The sequence below is a fragment of the Vicugna pacos genome, chromosome 5 (genome assembly GCF_048564905.1).
Source record: "Vicugna pacos chromosome 5, VicPac4, whole genome shotgun sequence".
Classification (NCBI taxonomy): Eukaryota; Metazoa; Chordata; class Mammalia; order Artiodactyla; family Camelidae; genus Vicugna; species Vicugna pacos.
Genome location: NC_132991.1, coordinates 70,347,890 through 70,368,520, shown reverse-complemented (window position 1 = coordinate 70,368,520; position 20,631 = coordinate 70,347,890). Strand labels below are relative to the sequence as shown.

Genomic DNA, 20,631 nt, shown 5'->3' with positions numbered 1-20,631 from the left:
GGAAACTCTGAATGGATAGGAATAATTAGCCTTTCTAAACATTAGTCAAAGCAATATGGCCTTCTGCTTATCTCACAGTGACAGTAGGCCCAATAATTGGGGCCCTACTAATTTGAAATTTGTTATAAAGACCAACCTGAAGTTTATCTTTGTTTAACCAACACATTCATAGTAGAGAACTATTAGTATAATGAGACTGTATGAGAGTGCTGAAAATTGTTAAAAGAATACATTTAACAGCTACTCTTTTGTAAGTACCTATTTAAATGAGAACAGTTGACCTACTCATTACCAATAACTTACTGTTGAAATTACCCCCAGCACAGTGAGCAGAGGGAATGAGTGAAGAACTTCCTTTGACTCCTTGAAGACACTTAGTAGCTGACCGATGGTTAAGCATTTCTTTTTCAAATATTTTCTAACTTAATCAGGTTAGGCATTTTCTCTGAGTCCATGTGGTCCCACTTGTGTATGTGACTGGCACTGACAGAACCTGAGACAACTTGTTATTTGAGGAGCTTCTTTAGTTTCAAGGTGGAGCCTTGCCAAGACTGCATCCCGTCTCTGCCCACAATGATGAGAACAAAACTTAACATCAGATCATCTGTCCTCATCACCCTGCAGGTGGTGAACATATTGAGTAGAGGCAGAAAATGAACAGGAATGGTCAAACAAAAAGTTAGGATTCACATGGTTAATAATATTCAAAATCCCATGTTTGGCCCAGAAGATTATAGGTATTTTGATTCATATATCAAACAGACCAATTTTAATTCTACCTATGGCAATGAAGCTGTCAGAAAATTCTCAAGATATATTTCATTTTCTCAAAGACAACATAATGATAAAAAAAAGTAAGCTTCATGTAGTGGGGCTTAATACTTTGATAAAACCAAGATCATGCAGTGAATTAAATGAAAATCTGGAAATAAAAAATGAAACTGGCATTTTTATTAAGGTGGGATGTATCAAAACAAATGAAAAAGCTGGGGGAAAAAAATGCTACCAAGATGGAAAGACAGAGATAAATTTCGTGAGGTGTTTTATTATGTGAATACATGTTGAAAATTCTTTGTCTTTGTCTAGGCAGTGCAATTCAAGTTCTGAAAGAATGGAATATGACAGGAAAAAAGAAGGTAAGATTGATACTGATTTTAAATTAGTAATATTTTCCATCAGAACCTCTGTGGTTGTTATCATTTTAACAAGGCTGCCAATTCTGTGCTTCTTTCAAATATGTTAATATGTGCACCCAGAAAGCTTCCAGGTTCATAACTCTCTTAAATTACCAGCCACCCTCACTACTAACGCCCTTGTTTTCTGTTCAAGTGTTTTTAACCACCAGGTGTGCTTTAGAAGTCGCAGAGCTTTTCTTTTTAAGTATTAAGGCCAGCCCAACCGGAGAATTCAAAGGATTCTAGACATTAACTTGCCTGAACATATCCTGTAGCACAAAGAAAAAAATTAAGGAGTGTTTTAAAGATACTTGAAAAGCTCTAAATATATTTTCACATGTTTTTCCAACTGAGAGAATCTGTCCCAGGCTGCCCCCAAGATACTTTTTTTTTTCCTGAGTTCTAATAAGCTAGATTTTTAATAAAGAAAAGAAAAATGCCTCAAAGCCATAGTAAGTAAGGGGCCTAGTTTCCCTTCTTGTGAACACTGGCAGACTGCGCCTTGAGAAGAGAGGGAAGATTTTACTCCGCCCCATTGTTTTGCTTTCATGTCTAGACACACAGAGTCTGGCCTCTGGGCTCCCGTGAGGTGTGCTGGACACATGCCGGCTTCTGTCTCCAGCACTGCCTTCCTGATCTGTGAGCCTTCCCAGGCGCTCGCTAGCTCCTATAAGGTGCTACTTCCTTCTTGTTCTTGACCTGGAACCCGTTTCCTGACTTTCACAAAAAGTCTGCTTCCCTCTTCAGAGTAACCACCCCACCCATCCCCACTATACCCAGCAAAGCCTGTATTTGGGGAGACCCAGGATATAATACCCAGTCTGCCCTTCCCCCTGAGGGAAGATCACAGGCCTTCGAAACAGGTTTGAAACAAACACAAAAACAGCAGTATTGCTTTCATAAAATCCTGAGATTACTGAAATTACTGGAATCATCTTTTCCTCCTTTTTCTCCTCCTAGCTTCGTGTAGAATAGGAAAAATTAGGAGATTTTTTTTAAACTTTATATGTACCATCTTTGACAATCTCTGCTTTTCTTTAATCATAGCTTCCCAGGCTTCTGTGTGAGATGAAGACGATTTGCAAGTGATTGAAAGGCAGTATTTATACTTACATGGAAAAATTTCAGATGTAGGGTTTCGGTATTAAATTTCTCTCATGTGAAAAAAAGAGCAGACAGCAGCTGCAGACTCAGCTTATTACTAAGCCTTCCTTTTAGAGGTTCAGTGGGAAAACGGGTCTCCTGAGCCCAGGAGAGGCGGGGCTTGTGTGGGAATCGGTGTCCCTGGGCCTTCCCTTCACCCCGTGAGTGCAGCTCTCTCACCTGGAGGAGCCCTTACTCGGGGGCATGACTGTGGTTTCAAAGGAAAAGAAGGGGAGTTGGGAGGAGACTTAGGTCAAAACTGTTTCTTTTTATTTCTTTTCCAAATGTGTGGAAGACCAAAGCCAGGCTGAGCTTCAGCTGCTGCTCTCCCATGTAGCAGGTGGGACAGGGTCTGTCCGGACGGTCCAGCATCTGTTCTGATTGGCTGAGGACTGTACCAAGGTCTAAAAAATTTCCGTTGTCTGAAATGCAGACTTGCATTATTTTGAAGCAAAAAAAGCTAGCACCGAGCAGCCCCGGGGTCCAGCTGCACGATCCAAATCCAGGTGGCCCAGTTTGACGTTACTTTGTAGCAGTGGTCCGCTCCAGCTTAAATATCCATAGGGGTGATTATGGGGCAGTGGCAGCAACCCAGGAATGTTCTGGTTGCTTAGTGCCTTTTCATAGACCCAGCCTGGACTTTGAGGCTCTGACTCTACTTCCTCATTTCACAAGGACTTGCCCGCCTTTTTTGTACCAGCCTGCCCCTCAACCTCCCCCCTACCCAAAGTCTCAGAACCTCAGTATCCTCCCTGCCTCCCTCACCCCCATCATCTCTTCAAGAACCAGAGCTCTTCTCCAATAGCACAATAGCTGAACTCAAGGTCTTTCAAGGCAATTATCACAAGACTTTACTATATTACCATTTAAATACATAGTGCCTCGATTTGCTCAAATAATGTGCCATTCCCCACTGTTTTTTCCTTTTAAAGGAAACTTTTTGTTGACTATGTTTATGAAGTGAAAGTTTATATAACTCATTTTAAGAAAGAAGATATTTCTATTAATTTGGGGGGTTAATAAAGATAAAGATGTAGGTGTTTTTCACCCATCCCATCAGAAGAGCCAGAAAGTCAAAAAAAAAAAAGAAAAAAAAAGATAACATATCTTACTTTGCTCTCTTGGGTTCGCCTTATATTTCAAGGGTGAGAGCTGAATAATATTCTTCTCATTTGTTTCTTATTCTAGAACAATAAAAGAAAAAGAAGCAAGTCCAAGCAGCATCAAGGCAACAAAGACACTAAAGACAAGGCCGAGAGGCCAGAATCAGGGCTGGTGCAGCCGCCGCCGCCACAGATTCAAAATGGTCATGTAAATGGCTGTGAGAAGGACAGCTCGTCCACTGATTCCGCCAGTGAGAAACCAGTCCTTGTCCCACGTGAGAAGAAGATCTCCATACTTGAGGAACCTCCAAAGGCACTCCGTGGGGTCACAGGTCAGTCATCCTTAAGTAAAGCTGCTTAGGAAGACATAGAAGAAAAGGATGCCAAGGGACCCAGTGGGATAGTCACTGCTACTGCTGATGTTGTTGGAAGGGAAAGGTTGGTCTTCTCATGTCCACAGATTGAAACGGTCTTCCGGGAGGACACAGGACAGTGTGGGCAGGCATGAAAATAACAGGGCCAAAGAAGAAATGTGCAGTCTAGTCTTGCACTAAGTCAGAGGATTTTTTTAAATATAAAAATTATAGTTCTAGTCTGTATTTGGATCATTGAGAAAATGGAAATTCCAGTTTCAAGACATTTTCTTTCTAGACACCTTTGCTGGGATAAGGGAGGGATAACAGTGACAAAAGGAAATGTTATTGAATGTTATTAGCTCCTGGTATATTATGTGATAGAGTATAGTCTTCCCAGGGTGTTAGAACCCAGAATGTTAATTATTTCTGCAATAGCTGTATATTCATTCCTCAGCAAAAGGCTTCTTTTATGTGACTTTGGGAGCATCATTTCATCTCTAGAGTCTCATTTCCTTTCTGCAAAATAAGGCAACTATACTGGAATCTACTAGATCTGTGGCCTTCAATACTATATGACCCAATGCTCCAGTTTTATATCAAACCCTAAAATAAAGTTAATAGATAATGAGTAAGTAATAGAATATCAATAACATAAAAATAGAAGTTCAAGAACAACTAAAATTTAAGGCCTAAGAAAATGACCAGATGTTCACACCCACTCATAATGAATCACTTTGCACTTCAAAGAAGTAAGACAGTAGTCAACTGGATATTGTGGACACTGTTTCTTTATCTTTGACATGTGAAGTAAAAACTAAAGAAGTATATTTTTATGTAGGCATGGGATCACTGTGAATGCAATGGCTACAAATGCAAACTGACACAGGGTGCTGATTGTCAACTCAAACACTGTGACTGCAGGTGTGGTTGGTCATGGGGTTTTCCAGAGCTCTTGGTAAAGCTCAGAACACCAGAGAATACAATTTTCTCTTAATTTACACAGTAGTTGAACCCCAGAAATCCACGTAATCTTGGAAATCCATAAGAAAACTGTACAAAAAATACTTTGGGTTTATATGTCACGTATCTAGGAAGACATGAGAAAGTTGAGGTTACAGGGCAACTTCTTGTTGTGTGGGATTCCTGTGACTGTAAATCATCTAGCACCCTGCTCCCCAGCAGCCACCCAGACACAATCATTTTGATAAATTTTAAGACTGCCCTGTTTTTCAAAATATCTCCCAAGATAAAGCAAAGATAAATAATCTAGGAAGAGTTCAGTCTAGCAGAAGAGACAGATGCAAACAGAAAATCACGTGGTCTAGCACTGAATCAGGGATACCATGAGGAAACATTAAATACCTGACATTGCACAGCACATTAGGAAGTTTTTAAATTGCTCACAGAGCTCTAATTTTCTTCCGCAAACATTACCTAACAACACTGTTAATAGTGAGTGCTGTCCCAGTGTTCAGAGCAGCACTATTTACAATAGCCAAGGCATGGAAGCAACCTAAATGTCCACTGATAGATAAAGAAGATGTGGTTTATACATATATAATGGAATACTACTCAGCCAAAAGAAAGAATGAAATAATGCTGTTTGCAGCAATGTGGATGGACGTAGAGACTATTACTAAGTGAAATAAGTCAGGCAGAGAAAGACAGATATCATATGATATCATTTATATGTGGAATCTAAAAAAATGACACAAATGAACTTATTTACAAAACAGAAACAAAACTCACAGACATAGAAAACAAATTTATGGTTACCAAAGAAGAAAGGGGATGGGGAGGGATAAATTAGGAGTTTGGGATTAGCAGATATAAACTACAATATACAGAATAGTTAAACAACAAGATCCTACTGTAGAGCACAGGGAACTATATTCAATAGCTTCTAATAACCTATAAAGAAAAAGAATATATAACAGCTGAATCACTATTCTGTACATCAGAAACTAACACAACATTGTAAATCAGCTGTACCTCAGAAAAAATGTAGATTAATCTCAGAACCAAAATGTGTGAAAACTCCAAGTTATACAATAATACCTATTTAAATTCATGTACGTAGACTGGTAAAGACTTTGGTATGAAGTTTTATTAAAATACAGATGTTTAGGACCTAAAAAAACAAGAGTGCTATAATTCAGGTAATCCTCACTAGACAATGATTTCTTAAAACCAAACAAAAACAACAACAACAAAAATAATCTATTTCTGTTTAGACTCTGGATTTTCTAGGAATTCTTTAATTCAGCTTTACTCTGCCTGCAATTTTGAGAATGTTTTGATTTATAGTCAGGGCAGGAGAAAGAAATTAAATAATTGAGTGGCAGATTCCCAACTTTGCTCGTGATTGCTTTCACACGAATTACTTTCAAAATCTAATTACTCAAGTTGCTGTTGTGATATCAATCATACACTAAAAGCCTAGCACGTATATTTGTTCATTTACTTATAATTTATACCTTCCTCCTAAAACAATTTCGGTAACTCTATCAAGTATATGACATTAGAGGAAATGCAGTATTGTAGTGCTTCACTGCACAGTGGATAGCTGCCTTGAAAGTTAAGTACCCACCAGACAAGTTCTCCAAACAAGGGGGCTTTTGTGAACCCTATCACGAAATTTTCAGTGACGAATACTTTATTGCACAAAGAGCCATCCCAGTGTCCCTTCGGTTTTGTAAGTTTAGCATGAAGGCATGGAGGTATGTCAGTATTATTTGTTAATAGTTAATAACATACATCTATGACTCACATAAATTTTTCTGTTAAAGAATACATGGTGATAATGGAAGGTTATTAGATGTTTTTACAAAAGGAAGGGAAGACTCCTGATTGACCATTAACTTCATTAGCAGCTCACATATATATGATCATAAATTCTAAAATGAGTTTACAACTAGTTACGTTTTCCTTCCCAAAGATAATGAAGTTTCATTGGGAAGTTGATGCCAAAGCTGTCAAATGACTTTGAAATGCTTATTCAGTCTATTAGAAATCCTGAGACCCCTGCTAGGTATTTCTCGAATGAGTGTTGGGTCTTAGAAATTCTGAGCCCCATTTTGAGTAGACCTTTGAAACTGGAAAGGATGGGAATGATCCCTTAATCCCCTCACTTTATAGGGGAGGAAACTGAGACCCCCAAGTTAAGAAGCTGAGAAGACCCAGAGCTCTAGAGTGACTCTCTGGTTAGCAAAAGCCTGACTCAAATCCATGCAATTGTGTGCATGCATTAGAGAGGTACTGTTAAAACCACAGGCTCTCTAATTCCTAAAAGATATTTAATTGAGAAATTAGGAAAAAGTCATCATAACAAAGCCGAGTAATGATTTTCTGTAGTTGAGTGAGTTCCAAGCAGGAGCCTAAAGGAAATCTCCGGTCTGCTGGTGGTGGAACATTAATCAAACCTTCCAATAATGAAACTGGCTCAGGAGAGCCTGCCCTGAATGCCCAGCTGGGCAGCAGGCTATGAACATGTGAAATGTTTTATCTTTTATAACACCTTGACATTCAAGATCTTGTTAAAAGTTTTAAAGAGGATCATCTTCTGTTAGGGGAGAAGTTAGCTTTAAGATATATGCAGGTGGTTCCGGGGTGTTAGTGTGACTTCCCACATGAAAAATAACCACCCAAATCATCATCGTTTCAGGCTGTAAATATAGTACTGTCGAGTGGGACAATGCTGCATGTCAGCATGTAGCTTTGAAGCTTGGGAGTTTGATTTAAACTTAGTACAAAATTACTTTTTTAAGCCTTGGAGTAGTTTTTTTTTTCCCCCGGTCTTACAGAATTTTTAATAACAGCTCAAATTAGATCTTTTACATAATCCAATCAAGATCATCTGCGTCCAGGTACCAAGTCAGCCAAGGAGTAGATCAAAATTTATTTTTACCAAAAGTAATGCCAAGGATCATTTTCATTTCTAAGACCCCATCTAAATGTCTAAAGCACATTATGACCTTAGGGCTCAATTTTCCCAACTGTTGTACCTGCTTTATTTTTCTTAGGACTCAGATTGCTGAAATGGGTAGATGCTTATCAGGCCAAAACAGTAATTCAGATTCCTATGTTGTCTTTCTCCCACTGGCCACAATTCCCATGGAACAGGAAAGGAGCAGGATTGTGGGTCCACTGAGATAAACTTGGGGGCGGGACTCCCCTGTCTTGGCTTCTCTTGCTGGCCCCAGCAGGCTTCCTTTATATCCCCTCATCTTGTCAAGCATCCTGGGAAGCCAGCTCCTCTGTAACCTGTTATTTGTCTCAAACAGAAGGCCCCATGCCGTGTTCGCTGACTTCCACACGCCGACTTCACAGTCTGCCCCGTGTCAGAGGACGGGTGTCTTCCCTTTGCAGTGCCGGTTCTGTGTCTGGCACGCCTCTGGCAACGGAACTGCTTTCTCATTCTCAAAGTGAACTGAGCCGAATGTGGGACAAAGGGTCCCGTTATTTTAGACGTTGGCCGCTTGTCCCTCATTTGTATTTCTTGTTTTAAAGAAAAAAAAGACTGTTTTACAATATTTTTATGGTGTGAGGTTCTCTCTAGGCTTTCCAAGCAGACTTGTTAATGCTGTGGTTGGCCCTAGCTACCAGATTATCTCCCCTGCTTCTCTAAAGCCTATATTGGACCAGAGGATTAGAAAAGATCAACAAGAAGAAAGCAGCTTGCCGAGAACTTTAATAGAAAAGCCAAATGTGTATATTCCAGGATTTTAGCAGTGCCCGCTCTCAGCTGGATGCAATATAATATCGGAGCTAAGAACCAGGGCTTTAGCATTAAACTTGTTTGGATTCAAATCGTGGCCTCATTACTTACTAGCTGTGTGACCCTAGACAAGCTAACCACTCTGTGTCTCAGGGTCCTCACCTGCAAAATAGAACAGATGACTCCTGAGTTGGGGGGGGGGGTTTCAGCACTAGATGTCTCAGACTACTTGTATGGCTCCTTACAATAAATGCCACACTTTCCTTCACACACACACACAAAAAGGAATATATGACTCTACAAGATTATGGTGAGCAGTAAACGAGATACATAAAGTGATTAGCACACCATCTGGCACAGAGTAAATTCTCATATCATCTCTTAATTTATCTAGGAAATGTTTTAAGCATTTAATACGTGCCAGGAATTCTTCTAGAGGAAGTAAACAAAATTGAAAATGTTTTGCCCTCATGGAGTGTCTGTTCTTTTCCGGGGGTGGAGAGAAGAGGTGCAGAATACAGCTCAGTGATTATAGGTTATAGTAAATGTGAAGGGAGCAAGTGGGAGGAGACTGTGCAGGGTCTGCAGATAAGGACATAACGTGACAGGAGTGAATGAAGGGAAGACATTGACACTGAGACCCAGAAGCCTCAGTGCCCATCCTCTCACACCAGGCTATCGTGGTCTGGACAGTCAATGTTTTATTTAAACCTTCATTAAGGATTATTTTAGCTGAAGCCCTTGCAAAGTTATAACCATTGGTTTTTCACTAGAGATGTGATTCTTTATATAAAGCTGACGTTAAGTACTGTCATATGAACATGCATTGGAAGCTTATATTTTAAAGCACATAAGCACATCTGTCACCATCCCCACTCGTTATTATTTTAGCATCTACATACGTGGTGTGAACTCCATTCTGTAGCCGTGTGTTGTTCAGTTTCAACCTCAGCTTCCAGCAGCACTGTGTCTGGACTATTCGGGTCTTGGTGAGGGAGGCTTTACATTGTGTTTTCAATGACTTAGACCTCTGCTCCCTTTTTCTGTGTATGATAGAGCAGAAAGAGACAGACAGACATAGAATGTGGTGACACGAGGACACGGGATATATAAAACCCCTTGGGTATTTTTCTGTCACCTGGGTAGAGTGAAATCCAGAGCCCTCTCCCTTCTGTTTCTCATTTGAAAACTACTTTTGCTGCATCCGTACAGCAAAAACACAAACCTCCTCATCTCTGAATAGCTGATGCCTTCCTAACTTCCCACCCATACCTTGTTATGGTGATTTTAGCCACAAACAGACTTAATTGAATGGAATGCACTTCTTGTAAAGAATAAAAGGCCTTCAATATTTTTTTCTTAACTTTGAACAAAGAGCTAAATGGTTCTATCAAAATGCAATGAGAATTAAGCCTGTTTTTTCCAGGGAAATAAGTCTGTGAAACCGATCAAGTTAACATGCCTGCCTTGTGTCATTGACAGCTTATTAATTCATTGACTTTATTATCTATTATCCTTTAATGAAAATAAACCTGTAAAGGTATTAATGACATATGAGACCTTGTAGAGACAATGTAAATTAAACTAAAAGATTGGTTTCTAAACAGAAAGTTACCAGCCTTATGCTCTCTGAGCTGATCAAGTTTTATAGAACATGAGTGAAATAATAAAGTCAATCTGTATTTGATAAAGAAGTTTTGAAAAGGCAAAACTGACTGACAGTATAACTTCTGAGTAAACCTGTCTGTTTTGGTCTCTGTTCCAAAGTGATTGGCTCCTCTGAATGCAACAGGCAAATCAAAGTGTACAATAATTGTAATGTGAAGTTTTCTTGGAGCTTCATCACCAGACCATTATTCTGTAACATCTTAAGAGACTTGTCTTTACTCACTATCTCCATTTCTTTACCTCTCTCTCACTTACCAACCTATTCATTAGGGCTTACAGCCCCGTCACTCCAAAGAAATAGCTCCCACTAAGTTTACCATTGGCCTCCCTGCACTGAATGTAGCAGATATATTTTCCAATCCCTTTGTTACCTTTTCCTTTCAACGGCATTCAAGGCTGTTGACCACTCTACCCTCTACTCTGTCTTTTCCCTTTGGTTTCTAAGACCTGACACTGTCCTGATTGCTCACCCCCATTTTTATTGCTTCTCTGTTTCCTTTGAGGGTTATTCTTCTCTAACTGGTTTTTAATCGTTGAGACTCGAAAAAGGCTTGGTTGGCTCCAAGTCCTTTCTCATATAAAGCTGTACTCTCTTCTTAAATCATTTCAGCTCTACACTAGCTTTAATTGTGCATGCTGGCTCACAGACTTTCATCCCAGTCGAGGCTCCTCTCTGAACTCCAGACTCTTACTTGACATTTTCACTTTGACATTTCAAAACACCTTAATAACATGCTCAAAACAAACTCCTGCTCTCCCTTCCCAGTCTTAGCTTTCTTTTTAGTGCTTCTGATCTTAGTGTACCACCCATCCGTCCATTTTGTGAGCCAGAAATTCAGGCATCAGTCATAACATATTCTTCACCCCAGATATCCAGTCCATCACCAAGTCCTGTTGATTTTCATTTTCAGATATTCCTAACATCCATCCATTTCTCTCTGTCTCTACCTCTACCTTCCCACTGAAACCATGCTTTCTTGCCTTTGCAGCTATAGTCGTCCACTCATTAATTTCCTACCATTCACTCTGTTCCCCTCTAAATCATTCTCTAGCCTGTAATCTTTTCAAAGCATGAACCTGAACTCCTAAAGACTAAGAGTCTTACCCTGGCCTATAGACCCAGCATATTCTGGCCCCTGTGTCCCATCCCAGCCTCACTGCATAGCATGTTCACATATTCATGCTAGCTCTCTGCTTCAGCCATTCTAGTTTCCTTTTAGTCCCTCAAAGTGGCCATGTATACCAATCAGGTTCATGTCAGAAGACAGAAGCCACACTGATTATTTGAATGGGATGAATGTAATAGGAAGAACTACTAAAACAGTAGGAGATGGTTAACTACTAAAAGGAGCGAATGAAGACTCTGAGGGGTCTAGACATGGCAAGAGGGAGGTTGCTGTCTCCAGGAAGACTGGACAATATAAAAGAACTAGACCGGGAGAGTCCCCCCACCCAAAACTGAGATTCTCACCTCATCAGACAAGGTGTGTGGCTACCAGAGGAACATGCAGCCTTGTGGTGGCAAAAAAAAAAAGTTGTCATAGGGTCTGGCCTGATCTGTTCTGTGGAAGAGATTCACCATTGCCAGGAGGTGTAGATAGAACAGAACTGCTCAAAGCCACTGCCAGTGGGGGAACATGGCATGAGAGTGCAGCTGGGGCTCTTCTGCACGGCTGCTGGCCCCTGTGCTGAAGAATAGTAACAGTGAAGACCAGGGCTTGGAAGGGAACTGTATTCCTGTTCTTACTGCCTTGCAGGGCCCCTTTGCTGCCCTCTTCTGTCAAAGCTAACATTCTGCCAGTTGGCAAAAGAGAATTGTCTAGAGGGCCCGGCTCCAGTATCACAAAGTAGGGCAAAGAAGGGTGGACCTGGAGTCAAGAGACAGTTGCTTGCTAACTGGCGTGCCATGCGTCTTCCTGCGTCAGACGCGGTCTCTGCCTGCAATGCGCTTTCTCCTCGCTTCATCTGATTAGTTTTTCCTGTGATTTCAGGTGAGCTTAGCTGTCGCCTCTGGAGAATTTGTCCTTGATACCTCTAGGTCAGATATGCCAGCTGAGGGTTTCAGATACTGCGTGTTGTAGTTTTCTTTCATAATGCTTATCACAGTTGTACTTTACATTTGTTTGTGTGGTGGTTTGATGTATATGTCTTCCTTTTAGACAGCAAGTTCTATAAAGATGGGAGCCACATGTGTCTTTGACCACTATTGTGTTTTTAGTGTCTAAAACAATAACTGGACATGATAGGCACTCAGATAAGACTTTCTCATGGTTTGTATTGAATTATTAATGATAAAATACACGGATAAGTGTAGGTTAATTAAAAATGTTTAAGCTGCTTTTGAAGATAATTATGGATTTTGTATTTTTGGTTTTAAAAGACGTTTATATTAATTGAAGAGATTTGATAAATGCAGTAAGGTTTAGGAAGAAAAAAATCCTACCTCTCAGAAACAAGCACTGTGAAATTTCATTTCAGAAATTTTTAAATATACAGATATATAGGAGGTTTGGGGACAAATGTTACATAGTATTCTGCTTTTTACTTGACATTATGAACATTACCTCATATCATTGTATGTTCTTTAAAAACATGATTTTAATGGCTTCATTGTGTTTTTATGAATTTTCCACATTTATTTTAATTATTCCCAAGCTGTTGTCCATTTGCATTCTTCTCATTTGTTTGTTGTTATTAGCAGTGTTGTAGTGAACATTTCCTGTGTGTAAATCCTTTTAAACAATTAAGATTATTTCCTTGGCATATTTTCTTAGAATTGGAATTACTGGGTTCAAAGGGTATAATTATTTTTTTAAGTTTTTAATATATTGCTGTCCAGAAAGATTGTACTAATCCCATTCCTTTTAATTGTAGAATTGATCAGTAGAAAGATGGAACATTTTAAAGATGTTTAATTTCCATTTCCATTTCTTCTTTTGTGAATATTTAAGAATATTAAGATCAGTGATCAAAGTACTACCAATTACTTGACTATTGGTTATCATAAAACAGTATTGTATTCACTTAAGTACTTTTAAGAGAATGGTAATGCATTATGTAACATAGACATTAACAATTTTAGACATTATTTTATATCAACAAAATTATTTTTTGTTTATCAGTTTTTTTCTAGATAGAACTACTTTATGATACTAAGTTAATCGTCATCAGATGGTGTGATTTACTGAAATTACATTTGTGTAGGAGACTATGAAATCATCTTAACTCAATGAGTTAAAATAATTATTTTAGAACTCGTCTATATTTAATACATCCTTTAAAGGTAAATTTGAGTTCTGTGTATAATTCTTTTAGTCTACCTTTAAGTACAGAAGGATTTCACTAAAAAGTAAAAGCTAAAAAGAAAAAAGAGTTTTCAGAAACTTTCAAATCTGAACACATACATGGCTGTACATATTTTATGAAAATCTTTGAATCCAAGTTCATGTAGTTCTCCCAAGAGAAAGATTTGTTTTCTTTGGTGCTGTTAACAAAAAACAACCACCATCGTTTATGTTTTCCTCTGTAAAATAACTCAAGTCAAGGACAAGCCAAATATGCAAGTTGATAACAAGATTTAGTAACTGGAAAATTGCTAGTTCTCAGTATTGGCAAGAGTTAAGTGTGAGAACAATTGCATGCACTACAGCTGACTGTCAGTGGGTCCAAATGACTGGAAAATAATTCAGCAAAGCATATCAAGAATTTTTTAAGAAAAAGAAAGGCATGAATTTATATTTTCTTCATCACAAATCACACTAAATTATAGCAAAGGAATTTTTTAAAATAGAAATCCACAATAATGAAGAAAAGGGGAAAGAGGGCCTCAGTTTCTAGAGGAAGGAGAGTAGATGGAAGAGGATTGACTGATGAGGCAGATAAGGGAAGCTGCAGCATAGAATTCAGAGGGAGGGAGCTTTGGCAGGAAATGGGGAACTCTGGACTTAGAGTCAGCAGCTAGCATGGCGGACAAGCTTAAGAAGAGAGGTATAATGCAGGGGAATTAAATAAAGGTATTTTAAGGAACAGTCTGCTATCCCCTTACCTACTTCCATTGTAGCTTGTTCTATAAAATGTCTACCATGTCCCTTCAAGGCAAAAGCAGGAAAAGGGGAGAAGAGAGTGGTATGCTAGTATTTTAATGACCTGTTAGAACAAACTACAAAACTCTTTGGAGGAAAATAACAAAATAACATTTCTCAGTGTGTCATCCACAATACTCATTATCCAGTTTAAAAAAATTACTAGACATGGAAAGAAGAAAATGTGACCTATAGTGAAGGGAAATGTTAGTCATTAGAAGCAGATCCATGGACAACCCAGATGTTGGAATCAGCAGACAGGGATTATAAATATGTGTTAAAATTTTACCCCCCAAAAAGGGTGGATATAATAGGTGAAGGGAGGGGAATTTCAGTCTCCTGAATGAAATGGAAATCCTAGAACTACAAAGCACAATATCTGAATTTTTTTAAGTCATCAGATGCCTTTGGCAGCAGTTTGTACAATAAAGACTAAAGGACCAGTGAACTTGAAGACAGAAATTATCCAAACTGAAGAACAGAGAAAGATACTAAAATAAAAACAAAACAACAATAAAAAACAGCCTCAGTGACTTAAGGGACAATATCAACCAGTCTGATATATATACATACACACACACACACACACACACACACACGTTATAACTGGGATCTCAGAAGAAGAAAGGAGAGAATGGAGGGGGAACTCTGAAGAAGCAATGGCCACAGTTTTTTCCAAATTTAATGTAAAACAACAATACACATATCCCAAAAGCTCAGCAAAATCCAAGCAGGATAAATGATAGACAGTCACATTAAAGCATATCATAGTCAAACTGCTGAAAGTCAAAAATGAAGATAAAATCTTAAAAGCAGCCAGAGGACAAAAAGACACACTGCAAGTAGGAAGCAACAATAAGAATAAAGATTGACTTCTCATCAGAAACAACATAAGCCAGAAAACTCTAGAATGAAATCTGTAATATAATGGGGGAACTAACAATATGGAATTGTATGTCTAGAGAAAATATCCTTCAGAAATGAAGGGAAAGCAAAGATACTTGCAGATAAACAAAAGCTGAAAGAATTCATCACCAGCAGACTTTACCACAAGTTAAAGGATATTATTTAGGCTAAAAGTAAATGATACCAGACTGAATTTTGGATCTTCTGGGAGAAATGAAAAATACTGAAAATGGTAAATATATGGATGGAAAGAAAAGGTTTTTTTCTTGTGAGGTTTACAACAAATGTAGATGTAAAATATATGACTGTAAGTATACATTTGACAGGAGTGGCTTAAAGGAATTATATTTGTATAGTTGTTATATTACACATAAGGCAGTACAATATTGACTCAAAGGATACTGTGATAAATTAGTGATATATACTGTAATCCTTGGAACAACCTCTGAAAACAGTGAATAAAGAGGTATCACAATAAAAGATAATACTAACATTACTTGAAAACCAGTTCACCTGAAAGAAGTAGGGGAAAAGATCAAAGAAACAAGAATAGACACAACTGAAAAAGGTACACATAACCCTGTAATACCAATGATTACACTAAGTGACAATGAACTAAAAACTCTAATTATAAAGCAGAGATTGACAGACTGTGTAACAGAGCAAGACCCAACTATATGCTGATTATGAGAGATGCATTTTACGTATAAAGACAGAGATGGGCCAGAAGTACAGGATAGGAAAAGTTAAACTATCCAAAAGGTAAGCATAGTAAAGTTGGTGTGGCTATATTAACACAAGACAAAGAAGATTTCAATGCAAAGAATATTATCAGAGATAATTAAGATCATTGCATGATACTAAATTGATCAATTCTTCAAGATGACATAACAATCCTAAATTTAAGTGCACCTAACAACAGAGCTTCCAGATTCATGAGGCAACAATTGATAGAACAAAGAAAGAGACAAATCTACAGTAATTATAGTTGTATCACCATTTTCTTAGCAATTGATAGAGCAAGTATATTAAAAATCAGGAAGAGTGTAGAAGATTTGAAAAATACTCTTAACTAACTTGACCTAATTGACATTTGTAGTACACTACACCCAATAACTTCAAGAACACATGGCATTTTCTCCAAAACAGACTAATTACAAGACCATAAAATAAGTTAAAAATTTTTGAAAATACTGAAATCTTTAGAGTATGTTCTTTGACCACAATAGAAATAAACCAACAATTAATAGCAATAAGATATCTAGAAAATTTCCAAAAATTTAGAACTCAGTCAACCTTCTAAATAATCCATTGGTCAAAGAAAAATAATCTTGAGATACTAGAAATATTTTGAACTGCATCATAATGAAAATACAATAATCTAATTACCAATGTCAGTAATGAAATTGATCTGACCCCTCATTCATTTAAAGACTGACAACTTTTGTGCCAAAAATGAAATGGACAAATTCTTTGAAAAATATGACTTATTAAAATGTACATAAGAAGACAGAGAAAATCTGAATAGCCCTAAATCTGTCAAAGCAATTAATAATTAAAATCTCTAGGCTCAGATGACTTCACCAGTGAACTCTTAAAAACATTTAAGAAAGAAATAATAGCAATCTGAAACAAATTTTTATTTTCTGAAATAGTTTAGAAATAGAAGGAAGCACTTTTCAACTTATTTAACGAGGCCAACATAACCTTATCAAAACCTAACAAAGTCATTAGAAGAAAAATTTAGGAACAGTATTGCTCATGAATAAAGAAGCAAAATCCTCAACAAAATATTAGCAAACCGAAGTAAGCAATATATAAAAAAGATAATATACCACGACCAAGGTGCTTTTTCACAGGAATGCAACATAGGGTTAACAGTTAAAAACCACTCAATGTAATTTACTGTATTAACAAAATCAAAGATACCAGCAGCGTGATCATCTCAAATCACTTGACAAAATAAAGACTCCAGCAAACTGGGAATATAAGAAAACTTATTGAAAACATGAAAAATCTACTGTACAGCTAACGTAATATTTAATAATAAAATATTGGATGTAGTTTTCCTAAGATCAAGAATAATGCAATGGTGATTGTTCTACATTCTACTAGGATTCCTAACCAGTCCAATAAGGCAAGAAAAGTTTGGAAAGGAAGGAGTTAAACTTCATTTACAGATGTCATTATGGCCTGTGTAGAAAATTTTAAGAAAGCTACAAAAAAAAAAAGAATAAAGAAATCATCAAGGTGTTTTAAGTATAAGTTCAATATATAAAAAGTGAATTCGTATTTCTGCATTCTAGCAACCAACAATTGAGAAAAGAAATTTTTTAAAATAGTATATCCAATGACATACAAAATCTAAAACACCTAAGAATAAATTTAACTAAAGATGCACAGGACACTAAAAATTATAAAATAATGCTGAGCCGAATTAAAGAAAACCTAAATAAATGGAGAGATACATCATGTTCAGTGATCAAAAGATGCAGTATTGTTAAGATACCAGTTATCTCCAAATTGATTTCTAGATTCAATGCAAGCCCAGTCAAAATCCCATCAGGTTTTTTTCTTGAAATATGCAGTTGGAGGACATTCATTACCTGATATTAAGACTCATTATATAGTAAATAAGATAGTCGGTACTGGGGTGAGGAGAGACAGTTAGATCAATGAAATAGAACAGAGTCCAGAAATAGAACACACATATACAGTCAATTGATTTTCAACAAAGATGCCAAGACAATTCAATGGGGAAAGGTCAACTCAGATTTATTATGCTGTAGTTTTATATTACTTTTTCACATTTTACATACTAGTTGTTACGGGCAGAGAGCCTATGTCCCATTTATCTCCTATGAATTAGCCAGGGCTAGGACATAGCAGATACTCCGTACAGATCGTTGCATTAAATTGAATCAGAAACCAGAACCATACTCAGGATGTTATAGAACATCTATATTAGAATTTGATAAGTATTTTTCATAAAAGGAAGGCTCAGATAATGGTTAAAATCAAAAACACATAAGCTTCTAGGAATAATTTTTTAGATACATGGACAAGGATTAAATTTAAACGTATATAATTTTTATTGAAATCTGGGAAGATTGAATGTTTCCAGAGATAACTTTTCTTTCCAGGATGTAGCTACTTTTGTTCAAGCACTTGATGAATATTGGATAAAGACACAGCCAGAAGCTGATATCAAACCAGGCTCCCTATAATTGGAAAGGCCCCAGGCGTGCAAAGTACCAAAGTAACGCTGATTCATTCACTCATTCATCTATTCAGTATTCATCATGTACCCACAAGACACCAAGCATGTAATGATGAACAAGACATACATCACTCTGTCACCACTTTTCTCATGTAGAAATTGCAGAGGATATTTTAAGGCTTCACTGAAATCAATACTCTCTTAGTCTAGAATATAAATTTGTAATGATTACAGATTGTAGACCCCAACAATCTCATGCTCCTTTTGGTTTATTTTAGTGCTATTCAATAGAAATATAATGGGAGCTACATATATAATTTTAAATTTTGTAGTAGCCACATTAAAATAGTAAAAAGAAATAGATGAATTAAATTGAGTGATATATTTTATCTAACAGTATATCCAAAATCATATTGATCAATATTTTTTAATTATCAAAGAAATATTTTTAATTATTTTTTTAAGTCTTCAAGTTTCATTGTGTGATTTACACTTAACAGCACAACTCGATTCAGATAAGCCACATTTCAAGTGTTCAGTAGTCACATGTAGCTAGTGACTACTTTATTGGACAGTGATACGAAGCAACTCCAAGTCAGCTATAGTCTATTGAAGTTTACAAATGGATTTCAGAAAGGTAGAGAACAGATGGTAATTCTAGCCCATAATGTTAGAGGAAAATCACTTTATCCAGGAAAGAACTCTCATTATTCTGTTGCTAGAAATATCAGGATTTGTGGCCAAGATGAACCTAATGCTGTTACAGCTCTGCCAATTTTCATCTGAAAGAATCCTAGAGTTTTACTGTATCTGGAGACAGATCTGTACAGCCAATGTGCAAATATATCCAAGTAGTCTTTAAGAATTCCAGATCTTTGTAGTATTCAGTGACCTCACAAGTGAAACAGCTTTTCAGAAACTAAAAAGATACTACTACTACTCAAATTTCTCAATAACTATTTGTTGGATGAGTGATGAAATGAACCAGTTGCCCATATATCAGTTCTCTGATACTCAAACAAAATATTTGCAACTCTAGGTTAATGAGCTCAAGCTTATTTGCATGCTTGTCTTTCATTTAAAATGCTTTTGCATTCAACAGAATAATTTTTTCCTCTGTTCTAAGGTCATTATTTCCACTAGTCTATAATATAAATCCCTTATTTTAAAAAATAATGGTAATTTACTACACTGTACACAATGAGTTGTATTTTAAATTTTCAATTTATAATATTTCATCAAGGCTGAATATAACTATAATTTAGAGAGAGTGAGTTGGAACCAGCCTGTACTTAATCACTTTAACAAAACACCTATAGAGTCATCAAAAAATTAGTTTTTCACCTTTCAAAGTAGTTTTTCCTGGTGGGTGGTACCACCTGGGTACCATCCATCTCCACCCCAATAGAAACACCTGGGAAGTTAAATCCTGGATCCACTTCTAAATCAAAATCTCTAGAGGTGTTGTCAGGGAATTTGCATTTGCAGTAAGTACTAAGGGAGAACTCAGGCACACTAAAGTTTGACAACCACAGCCCTACAGTGAAGTTCCAAACTTTAGTATAACTAAGGATAAAATTGCATACTACCATTTAAATCTCTTTTATTACAGGAGGAAATGATGTTTTCAGCACTTACTTTGTTCACTACCTGGGCTGAACATTTCATTGTGTGCTATAATTTCCCTTTAAGTAAAATTTTTAAAGAGTACTCAGTATTCAGCCCGTAAAGCATGTGTTGTGCCTTCTTGATATAAAGGTAATGAGTGATGGATTCAACTAATGTCAAGTTTACACCTCATAAATGAGCAAACGTCTAAAGTCAAATTGATGAGGACCCAGATCATATTCTTTTGTACTTTACAGTTCTAGTCTCTGTAATGTTTGTGACAGTGTCAAGAAAGGTGTTCTTTGTTTCTTTTTTTTTTTAACTAGGAAATTATCTTAAATGTACTTTAATTTGATCACAAGACAGCTATTGAGCCAGACACAGGTACTAGAGCTTTGAAAATGAAACTGATTTTAGTATCTGCCTTCAAGAGAGTCACAGCCACTGTAGGGAAGGGGTAGACATGGAAACCTTGGGTTAAAATATAATGCACTAAACTTTAATGAGGCACAATGGAGTAGAGAAAAGTGAGGCAGGGTGACTATATGAAAGGGGGCCAGGCTTCATAGAGATGATGCTGTGCTTTGTTTGAGTGTGAGCCACAGCTGGCCGGGAAGTGGAGTCATTCCTACAGGGTCATCCAGACATAGGGA

The 20,631-nt window shown here is 37.2% G+C and overlaps 1 protein-coding gene across 8 annotated transcripts in view; it reads left to right on the top strand.

Moving 5' to 3' along the window:
• SPATS2L (spermatogenesis associated serine rich 2 like) overlaps positions 1-20,631 on the top strand; it is a 157,368-nt gene that overhangs the window by 99,825 nt on the left and 36,912 nt on the right. For all 8 annotated transcript variants that reach the window (XM_072961513.1, XM_072961511.1, XM_072961512.1 and 5 more), the window contains 2 exons: positions 1,087-1,136; positions 3,507-3,753. In XM_072961513.1, coding sequence (XP_072817614.1) covers positions 1,087-1,136; positions 3,507-3,753 — 297 coding nt within the window. The remainder of the gene's footprint in view (positions 1-1,086; positions 1,137-3,506; positions 3,754-20,631) is intronic.